At 57.4% G+C, this 10,287-nt stretch overlaps 1 protein-coding gene across 1 annotated transcript; it reads right to left on the reverse strand.

The window, feature by feature from the left end:
• Positions 1 to 1,842: 1,842 nt before the first annotated feature.
• OPRD1 (opioid receptor delta 1) lies at positions 1,843 to 10,281 on the reverse strand. Its single transcript, XM_026863453.1, has 3 exons — positions 10,041 to 10,281; positions 4,173 to 4,522; positions 1,843 to 3,482 (listed from the first exon to the last, which is right to left on the reverse strand). The coding sequence occupies exons 1-3, from the start codon at positions 10,268 to 10,270 to the stop codon at positions 2,950 to 2,952; spliced, it is 1,113 nt and encodes a 370-aa protein (XP_026719254.1). The 5' UTR covers positions 10,271 to 10,281; the 3' UTR covers positions 1,843 to 2,949.
• Between the last annotated feature and the right edge of the window lie 6 nt (positions 10,282 to 10,287).

Raw genomic sequence — 10,287 nt, forward strand, 5'->3', positions numbered from 1 at the left:
ATTTTCAGTACCCGTTTTTTTTTTTTTTTTTTTTTTTTTTTTTTTTTAATTCAGCAAAACCTAAGCTAAGAAAAGTCACGATCTTTGCTGTGTCCCGGCTGCTGAGCTCTGCCCAAGCGTGGCTGCATTTAAAAAATAATGACTTGAAGCCTTTTAACCCGCTTTAAGGCCACGGCAGGCACATCTCCCAGCAGGCTGGGAATTTGGCAGGGCTCCCCCGGATAGAAAGATCCCGCGGGGATGGGAAATGGAGTGGCTGAGCTTTGAGGGGTGGCCGAGCTGCTCACAGAGTTCCAAGCCAACCCACAGCCCCCGGCACTCGCGGCTCAGTGCTCCCCAACACAACTGGGTGTCCTCAAAGGGGCTGCACTGGGGCAGCAATGCCCCTTCCACAGACAATGGGGTTCACCTCCCCTGTGTCCCCCAGTTTCTTCACTGTGCTCTCAGCAGCCACTGCTGCTGCAGTTGGGAACGCTGCTCCCCAGGTCATGCCTTTACCAGCCTCGGTCACAGGTTGGTATTTCTAGGGGACACTGAGGCACTGGCTAAGGTGGGTTAAAGAGAGAATGACTTTGAATCATCACATTTTTTGGGGGTACCCCCCAAATCGAGCTATCAAGCCAGAATTCAGCTTCATGCTGAAGCCTGGAGTGAAACCCAAGATGTCCTGGTCCTCAGCGTGGGACATCCCAGCCCTGCAGGGACATCCAGCCCTGTTGGGACATCCCACCCTTGCCAAGACCTCACCACGAAGCAGCTCCAAACCAAGAGCCTTTCCTACCACACACTGCTGAGGGTGTTGCCCCCAGGGTGGGTGGAGGTGGAGAGCTGAAGGGTGGTCTCCAACTCCTGCTGGACTCTTTAGTCTCCCTTCTCATGGAGCTGAAGCCTGCTGGGACCCTGGGGGTTTTCCTCCCCTAACTCCTGCCCGGTCCTGCTCTCCCTCCCATACCCAATGTTCCATGAACAGCCGGGCTTGTGGGGACAGGGGACAAGGAGATCAAGTGTGGTTCTGCCTGTGGTCCAGGACTCCATCCGTCCCTGCAAAGGGATCCTGAGGAGCCCTGGGTGGGAGCTGGAGATACCCGGGCTGATGCAACACTGAGCAAGAGGCTTTTGCTCGGGGTGGGGGGTCACAGTGCAGGCAGGCGAGGAGGATCTCTTGCGCGCTTCGGTGGAGATTGATTGGAGATCCGAATGGGCAATTTCACCCTTTTTGGTTCCTTTGAAAAATAAATTTGTTTTGGCTGCCTCCTCCACTCCGCCTTCCTAACCAGGAGGCTGCAATTTCCACAGGCTCCGGAGAAAGGTAGGGCTGGTAAGGAGAGGTAATGGCCTTTATTAGGCTAAATTGATGCAACTGGAAAAAACAGAGACGCAACCCAGGCTCTCCATCCAGCCCACGAGCCCCAGGTGCACCCAGGCGCTCGCCTGCTTCCTCCAGCTGCATCAATTTGTCCACTAAATGCTATTACCGCTCCCTCCGAGCCTCCTCCTCCTCCTCAGGCCGTCTGACCTCCTGGCCACAGCTGCAGTGGTGGGAAGGTGAGAGGAAGGAAAAGTCGTGGCTCCCAGATGCTGCTCACAGCCAGCGTGGGGCTGGCAGGGGGGGTTCAGGGAGCGGAAGCCCGGGAGGATTCATATGTCATCGTTTAGCAGCAGATAGTGTGGTCCAGAGGTCCCTGGCCAGTGGCTCCTCCAGCACGTGCTGCCTTCGAGCTTGGCCACCTCTTTGGATGCTCCATCCAGATGAGTGCTGAGCATGAAATCCTAAAACCTCTGCCTCCCGTGGGCTGGGGGTCCTTTCTCAGTGCTTGAATGATCTCTGTTCCTGCTTGGGGAAAAAAAAAAAAAAAAGAAGTAAAATCCTGCTCTTTTTGGCTTTGCTAAAGGAAATCTGGGCAGTGCTGTTGCTCACCCTTCACCCAACGGGCAGGGCAGGGAGAGCCCTTGCAGCGCCGCCCGTTAGTCCATCCTAATGGCTTTAGCACTGTGAGAAACTCCTCAAGTCCCCGTAAATTGCTCGCTTAATGAGCTCTTTCTTGGGCTTAGTGTCTTTGGAGGCAGATGGGTGAGGAGCGGTTCCCCATCACCCTGATGGGTGCTGGGCCAGGAGAATCGGGCGTCGGCACGTGGATGCAGGGTGACTTGGGACATTCCCTCCTCTGTCCCCAACCCATCCCCTGGCCTTATCTGTACTCCCAGCATCACATCCATGTCTAGGGCTGCTTTGGCTGAAGTCAGAGGTCTCTAAATAACAGTAATGACATTAACAGTAAGAAGTTGTTCTCCAGGGGCAGCCTTGGCTTGAAGGACTTCAGTAAAATTTTTACTATGGATCTGGAGCTCTTTGATAACAATGTCTCTGAAGCAGTGTTGTTTTCTCTTCCCATCTCTGGCTGGTTTTTTGGACACAGCTCAGAGGGGGGATGGAGTGAGGCCCCATGACATGGCATTACCATCCAGCACAGTCCCCTTCTGCCACCTGACATGGGAGGGTTTCCCCTCTCGCCGTGGGCTGTGGTCCCACCTTGGCCCGTGCAGGAGGAGAAGCCCGTGGTCACTGCAGTTCTGGTGTCCCAGGATGGTTGGGCTTTGCCGATTGCCGTGTGTTGGAGGGTGACAGCCCTGGCTGGGAGAAAGGGACTGCCAGCTCTTCCCAGCCATGGTGGGAGCAGCAGCAGAGCTGCTTTGCCCAGGTTGCCTCTTGTTTTGGTCCTCTCCCTACACTGCCTGGTGAGTCCTGGTTCCCCCATCCCTGGTTCTCCAGGATGAAAAAAGTCTTTGCAATCACTTGCTGTCAGTCTGAACAAAAACCCAGCGGCGTTGTCGAGCAGCACCCGGGCCACCGCTCTGCTAGAGCTCTGTGGTGGTGACCTGGGTCACTTCTGAGCGTGGGTCATCCCCTCCATGGCCCCGGCAGCCCCGCTGGAGGCTGCCCACGTCTAGTCATGCCGGCTTGTTGCGGGCTTCGGAAGGGGTGCAGGTGGAGACGCGCTCCCGCGTGGTGTTTCTGGCGCGGGAGAAGCTGTTCTGGTCCACGCGGGTTCGGAAAGGCAGGCAAAACTCTCGGAAACACCTCTTGAAATTTTCATCCAGGAACGCGTAAAGGACGGGGTTGAGGCTGCTGTTGGTATAGCCCAGGGCGATGCAGAAATGCAGGCTGGCCACCACATAGGGGTTCTTCTTATCTATGTCCACCAGCGTCCAGACGATGACAAAGATGTGGATGGGCGTCCAGCAGATGATGAAGGCTGCCACCACCACCAGCACCATGCGCGTGATGCGCCGCAGGTTGCGGTCTTTCTCCTTGGAGCCTGAGAGGAGGCGGACGCTCTTCAGGCGAAGGATCATCAGCCCGTAGCAGATGGTGATGACCAAGATGGGGACCATGAAGGCGAAGATGAAGACGCAGATCTTGGTCACGGTGTCCCAGTAGATGGGAGGATCGGGAAACTGGAGCGTGCACAGCACCATCCCGTCTGCGGGAGAGAAGATGATCAAAGAGGGAGCCGGTGGAGTGTCTGCTATGGATACTGTCTGCTTTCTGCTCAGCCGTGGCTGGGCGTGTCCACGCTCATTAAAAACAAGGAGATGTTCACCTGCCAGCTCTTTGCAGAGATAGCCCAGGAGCTTTGTGCCACCAGCCCCTCGCCCACGGGGTGCTGAGGGGATGTAGTGGGTGCAGTGACCCAGGGACTCGTTCCCTGCAGAGCCTCCTGGGCCATCCCTGTGCTGTCTCCTCCCAACCCCCGTGGTGGACACATCACCTTCCACTGAAACCTGTCCACTTCCTCAAGACGCCCAGAGCTTTCCTAGGAGCCAAGGGCTGGCATCCTCACACAGGAGCTGTGATCTCAGTGTGGGCCAGCTGGGGACTCTGAAATAGCACTGGGGGTGGTTTTAGGCATCTGATTTGCATCCCAGGAGCTGGGGAGAGGCACTGGTTGGACTGGAGATGGGGAAGGGGAAGGACAATTTCTGGGATAGTTTCCAACCTCTGCAGCCATGATGGACAATAACACCGTGATGATTTCTCCATGGCAGGCATGCTTACGGTCCCATGGAGGGGTGCTCAAACCTGCTACAGGACCAGGGGCCTTGGGTTTGCCAGGTCACCCTGAGGATGGACAGATGGGACAGGAGGAGGTCTTTCCCCGGAAGCTACTTGCCTTTTGACTTGGTGACCGCCATGGCCATGATGGGCACTCCAATGAGGGAGGAGAGCACCCAGATGCAGACATTGATGACCTTGGCCTTGGCCGGCGTGCGGAAGTCCAGGGCCTTGACCGGGTGGCACACAGCGACGTAGCGGTCCACACTCATCATGGTGAGGGTGAAGATACTGGTGAACATGTTGTAGTAGTCAATGGAGAGCACGACTTTACAGAGCAGCTCCCCGAAGGGCCAGGTCTCCATCAGATACTTGGCGCTCTGGAAGGGCAGCGTGCTGGTGGCCAGCGCGTCGGCCAGCGCCAGGTTGAAGATGTAGATGTTGGTGGCTGTTTTCATCTTGGTGTACCTGGAGATGGCAGAGAAGGGAGCCATTACCGGTGGTTAGGGCTGGCTCACCATGCCCAAGTACGTGTGTGCACACTCAATATGAGGAGGGGGGGCACAGCCTGGCTTTTCCCAGCTGCTCACAAGGTGCCATCACCCTTGGTGGGATGTGACGTGCCCTTCTGCAGCACCTTTCCAGCTGGACCAGGGAGTACGTTGAGAAAGTACTTGTGATTGTGCATGGGTTTAGTGTGTGTTGAAGTCCTGGTGGCTGAGCACGGGGTTGTGCTCAGACGTGCTGAGCTGGGATCTTACCAAGCACCTGCAGAACACGGCTTGGACCCTGCCGAAGTGGTTATCCCTTACCTGACCAGGGAGGTGACACCATTCCCATGCCTGCCTTTATTCAAAGGAAATCTGAAGAAATTTTCAGAGAAGTCACTTCTCCAATTAAATCAATTTACTCCATTTCCCTGAATCTGTTGCACAATGTCCTTTACCTCTCAAAACCTCCTTTATCTGATTTTCCACCCAGTAAATCGTGATTATCTAGCTTGCTTCCCTGTCAAGTTGACTTGCAGAAATTGGATCGATTACCCCCGGAAACAGGCCATCTGGAACAGCCCAATTAGCCAAGCTAGCGCTCCAGAGCCTTTGGGGAAGCCTGGCTGCCTGGGCCACCACACCTGGCTCAGGGGAACGTGCCACTTCCCCCAGGGCATTCGGTGAGGGCTGCAGCCCCCCGTGGCTGGCATGCCAGCTCTGATCCGTGTCACATCACTGTTAAGAGAAACACCCGGTCCTGAGTGCCAAAACCCTTCCTGAAGGGATGGGGCACAGTTTTGGTGGGTGCCGGGGCTGGCAGGGATGGGTGTGTGTCCTCGGAGCAGCCAGCCCTGCATGTGTTGCTCAAGGTGATGCTGTGAATGATGCGATTGGTTTGAAATGGATTCACATTCCTGCTGCCGGGGGGGCTGTCGGGGGTCCCCAAAGGGCAACATGTTGGGGTGGGGTCTGGGTGGGTCCACAGCATCCCCTGGTTGTTTGCTAGGCTGAGGTCGGAGCTACACCAGCAGCTCAAACCCTTCCCTTCTAGCAAGTCCCCGCTGCTCAGAGCATCCTCCACAGCCCTGAAATCGTTCATATGCACCCTAATTAATTAACAAAATTATTATAAACCTGCCCGTAGTACCCCCGGGGTGGGGTTTAGCCCTACATAGCACGGGGCTGAATTTGGTCCTGGTGCATGGGGGGAGACAACCCCTTGGTTGCTGGATGAAAAGGTAATTAGCACAGCTCATAGAAGAACCCCATCGAGCGAGGGGGTACGCGGAGTAAATTGGGGTGAGGGGAGTGAATAGCTGCCATCTCAGACGGTTGTTGCTCTGCTGGAGTCCAGGAGAGTGGGTTGGTGTAGGAAACAGATTCCTGGGCTAGATGGTAATATCAGTTCCCTTCACGTTATCCTTTTCTCTGGCTCAGCAGGGTCAGGAGGGGACAGAGACCCACTGACTTACACTGTCGGTAGAACTGGGAGATTGAGGCTGCAAAAAACGTTTCCCTCTGGGAGAAAATAGCAGCTCAGACCAGCTCCGACAGCATTCCTGTCTCATTCACCTTGCCTGGAAATGGCAGCCCCTTGCCCAAGGGTGGAAATATCTGAGTTGAATTTTTTTTTTTTTATTTAATATGGCATAAAAAAATGTCTTTTCCTTGAAAAGCCCTTTTCAGTTCTCTTTAGTGTTATTTTCCAAGCTCTTTTGCAAATGCATCTCTCAGAAAAGTTTCGTTTCAGGTTAAACAAAAAGCTGAGAATTGTGTTATTGTCAGCTTTTGCCTCACCTCGATGAAAAAAATAGTCATTTCAGGTAGATTCACACATCTTTGATCTCTGCTTTCTGAATAAAGTGGAAAAAATCAGTTATTCACGCCATGCTCTGCCAGGTGCGCTTGGCCACGCTGGCTGAATGCTTCCCCAACCCCTGCCAGATGTCCTGGGGGCGGGGGGGCTGGGGCTGTAGCCCCCTCCCCGGGCAGGATGGGGCTGTGCTGGTGAGGGCAAAGCAGCGATGGGGATGACTGGGATGACGGGGATGACAGTTTAGCCCCCGGAGCTGTGGTTTTGAGGCAGGATTCAGCCTCCTCCAGGATTGGGCTAAGGGTCAAACCCATTGTACAGGGCGGGGGGGTCACCAGGATGGTGCAAACGAAACCACTGCTCCAGGAAAGAGGTTGATCACCCGCAGCAGAGCCAATCGGCCGCTTCTGCTGATGGAGCTCCCCGGGCTGCCAAACCACATCGCAATTAAGCGAGTGCCTTGATTGGAAAGTTACGCACTTGAACGAAACAATCTGGAAGGTGTTGACGGAGAGATGAGGCTGGAGGGGGTGGAGTGAGCGCGGGGCGATGCCAGCACCTGGACTCCCAGCTAGGGACCCCTTAGCTCTCCAAACCTCTCGGAAAATGAGTAAAAGAAACCACTTGCAAAACTCCTGCAGCTGCTAAAAGCCACCGCCTTGAAGAGCCTGGCTCAACAAATCCTGCGCCCAGCAAAGGGCTGCCCTTGCAGCCTGTGCGGGAGCTGGCGGGGGGTTGATGGGCTCTGCGGGGACGTGGCCACTCGCAAGCCCGAGCTCGCAGCTGCAAATTGCTTCCAGGGGTATTTTTAAAAGCTCCTGACAATGCAGTGGTAATTGCGGTGCCCGTCGCCATCAGAGCTGGTGGAGTGTGCTGGGGAGGCTGAGCTCCCTCTGGGTGCTTCGGATTTTGGCTCGGCTCGGCTCTCTGGGGTGCTGGGTGCCTGTTCGGGGAGCTCAGCTCGGGGGTGGAGCGGGGTCCTGCCTGTACCTGCTCCCTGGCACGCACAGGCTCTGCGGCATCCCCAGCGCCACATCCCTGGGGACCCCGAGGTCCCCGAGCCCCACAGGATGTGCATCTTGCCCGGGTCCCAAGGGCAGCAGGAGGTGACACCAGGACACGTCCCCAGGGCCACAAGGCAAATGCCCCAGCAGCGAGGTCTGAGCCTGAGCTGATCCCATTTCACAGCTCTATCCTGCGTGGACATGGGTTTCCCCTGTGGAGCCTACCTAGTCCTGGCCTAAACCCCGCCAATGTGACCTGTGAAACTCCCGGCTGGTTCAGCCACGCGAGCACGTGCTGGGGCTGTGTGTCCGCAGCCCCTCCAGTCCCAGTTTGTTCATTCCTTGGGAGATGTGTTTCATTCCAGCATCAGCTGGTGGGCCGGAAAATGGGGGGCTAGAAACCACAGCGTGGGGATCTGCGGATGCTGCAGAGTCAGGCTTTCCAAAGCACAGCTAACACGTTAGGGTACTTAGTGAGTTAAACAGGGAGGATGCTGTCTGCACATTAAAGCTTTCTCTTTAAAATGCCTTCCCTCCTCTCACAGAGCAGAGCCAGCTGGAGGGGGTCTAATAACGCTCATCCTTCACCGTGACACCGTACGTGGCGTATGTCTCTGCAACAATTACCTTGATTTGCTTTTTCAGTCTCGGGCTGATTTATTAAAGCTGCTTTGAGTCGATGAAAAATCCCATCCGATGTCAGGTAGGGTCAGCGAGTGACACCCCCATCCTGCTTCCCATCCCTCGCATGGTTAAAAATACACAGCAGAGCCACCCAGCAACCTGGGGCCAAGGCTCGAGGGAGATGGGCAGCCCAGCGTGGCTGGTGGGCACGTTTCAGGCTCGTTTCCTTCCCTGTAGTGAGTCACTGCCATTTATTTCATGCAGAGGCAGTGCCGGGCCGCGCTGACCTCCTGTACCGACCGCAGGGACTGAAAGTGATGCAAGGGGGGAATGGAAATGGTTAAAAATAGGGATTCTGGGGGGGTTTGCTTAAATCCAGCCACAAACTCAGGGGTTTTGGCCCGGACTGGGGTTACAGCAACCCCTGGGGTGATGGGAATTGGGATTAACCCCGTGAATCCTGGGCTCTCCAGATCCTGGCGTGGGAGGGGGGGCTGTGAAGCCCAGGCACCCAACCAGACCTCTGCTCGCTCCTGCCAGGCTGGGGGTGGTGAAGTCTCTGCGCCATCGCCGACAGCGGTGTGATGGCAAGCACGGCTCCTCCCTCCGTTGCCAGCAGGGTCTGGGGGCCACGGAGGGTTCTGCCAGTCCCCGCTGCCGGTGGTGGTCCTGTGGCCTGCAAGACGTGGCTTTCTTGTCTATTAACAGCAGCTTTGGCCATGTCAACCCATCTTACCCAGCCAGAGCCAACCAGCGTCTCGGACAAAGGGGCTGTTTGATGGGCAGGAAATTTTGCACCCTGGCACAAGCGCCAGGCTGGGTACAGCAACGTCTCGCCGTGCCTCGTCTGCTGAAAAGGGGAGTGTTGGGGTCCTGTTGCTTGTCCTGGGGTGCAGACCCCCCGCAGACCCTCTCCCTGCCCCAGGAACGCCTCGGCTGAGGTGTCTCCAAGGTCCCGCCCTGGTGCCTGTTTTCCCACGGTGATGCCAGACAGAGCCAAAGTGGGGTTCAGGGTCCCCCAAGACATGAGCTGCTGGAGCCGGTACCCGGTGTTGGGGGGGGCTGGGGGACATCTCGGCCGTGGTGCGGGCTGGGGCTGGGCGATGCGGCTCCTGCTCTTTGTTAGAGAAAAGCAGGAGTCGGGCGGCTGCGGGAGGTGCCGACGGCACCGACACGAGCTCTCGTGGAGCCGGGAACGAGCACCTCAGGCCCCAGCAACGGCTTGGGGTGGCTCCCAGTGGGACCACCCCAGCACCTCACCCCTGGCTGGGGGGACTCGGGACCCTCCCTGCGAGCAGGGCAGCTCTGAGCGGTGACATTTGTGTGTTGGAAATAAAACACCCCGCCAGGCTCTTGCCTCTCTCAAACCTGCCCTGCGGCTCCTCTTCCCCCAGTCCCCACTCCGGGGCGAGGCTGGAGGGGCCGGGGTGTGTCCCCCAGCTTCTCCCCCAAATACCAGCTCCCAGGGACCCCCCCGTGCAGCTCCAGGCACGCACAGTCGTTGCTTTTTCCTCTTGCACAGCATCTGGACACCCACACACACATGCGTGTGCTCACACCGACGCTGTTCACACTCACATCACACCCATCGGGTACACCCGGCTCGGTGCTGCCGGCTCACAAGCGCCCGGTGCACACCCACCCTCGCTCCTGCCACTGGCTCACACGCAGTGCACACTCATACCCCGTGCACACCTATTTCTGCTGCTGGTTCACACCTGGCACACACCCGGTCCCGGGGCACACTCACTCCTGCTGCTGTCTTGCACATGGGACACACTCACTCCTGATGCACACTCGCTCCTGCTGCTGTCTTGCCCCTGGTGCACGCTCACCCCTCGTGCACACCCAATCCTGGGCCACACTCACTCCTGCCACCGTCTTGCACCTTGCACGTGGTGCACACTCACCCCTGGTGCACCCACCCTGGCTTCGGCTGCCACCTCACAAGTGATTCACGCTCCCCCCAGGTGCACGCTCCCCCACACACACACGCTCCCCCCCAGCCCTCCTCACTCGCACTTTTCGCACCCTCCGGGACCCCCCGCTCTCACCTGACGATGCCGTACATGACCAGGACGTTGCCCAGCAGCCCCACCACGCACACCACGGAGTAGAGTGCGGTGATGACGATGGCGATGAGGATGGAGGTGGCGTTCTTGGCCCGCTGCGGCCCCGTGTCGTTGGCCCCGTGGCCGGGCAGGGGAAGCCAGGCGCTGCCGTTGCCCCAGGCGGTGCCGGCAGTCGTGGGCAGTTCCGTGGGCAGCTCCGTGGGCAGCTCCATGGCCCGCGGGCGGCCGT

This window comes from Athene cunicularia (assembly GCF_003259725.1).
Source record: "Athene cunicularia isolate RWA chromosome 23 unlocalized genomic scaffold, athCun1 chr23_part2, whole genome shotgun sequence".
Classification (NCBI taxonomy): Eukaryota; Metazoa; Chordata; class Aves; order Strigiformes; family Strigidae; genus Athene; species Athene cunicularia.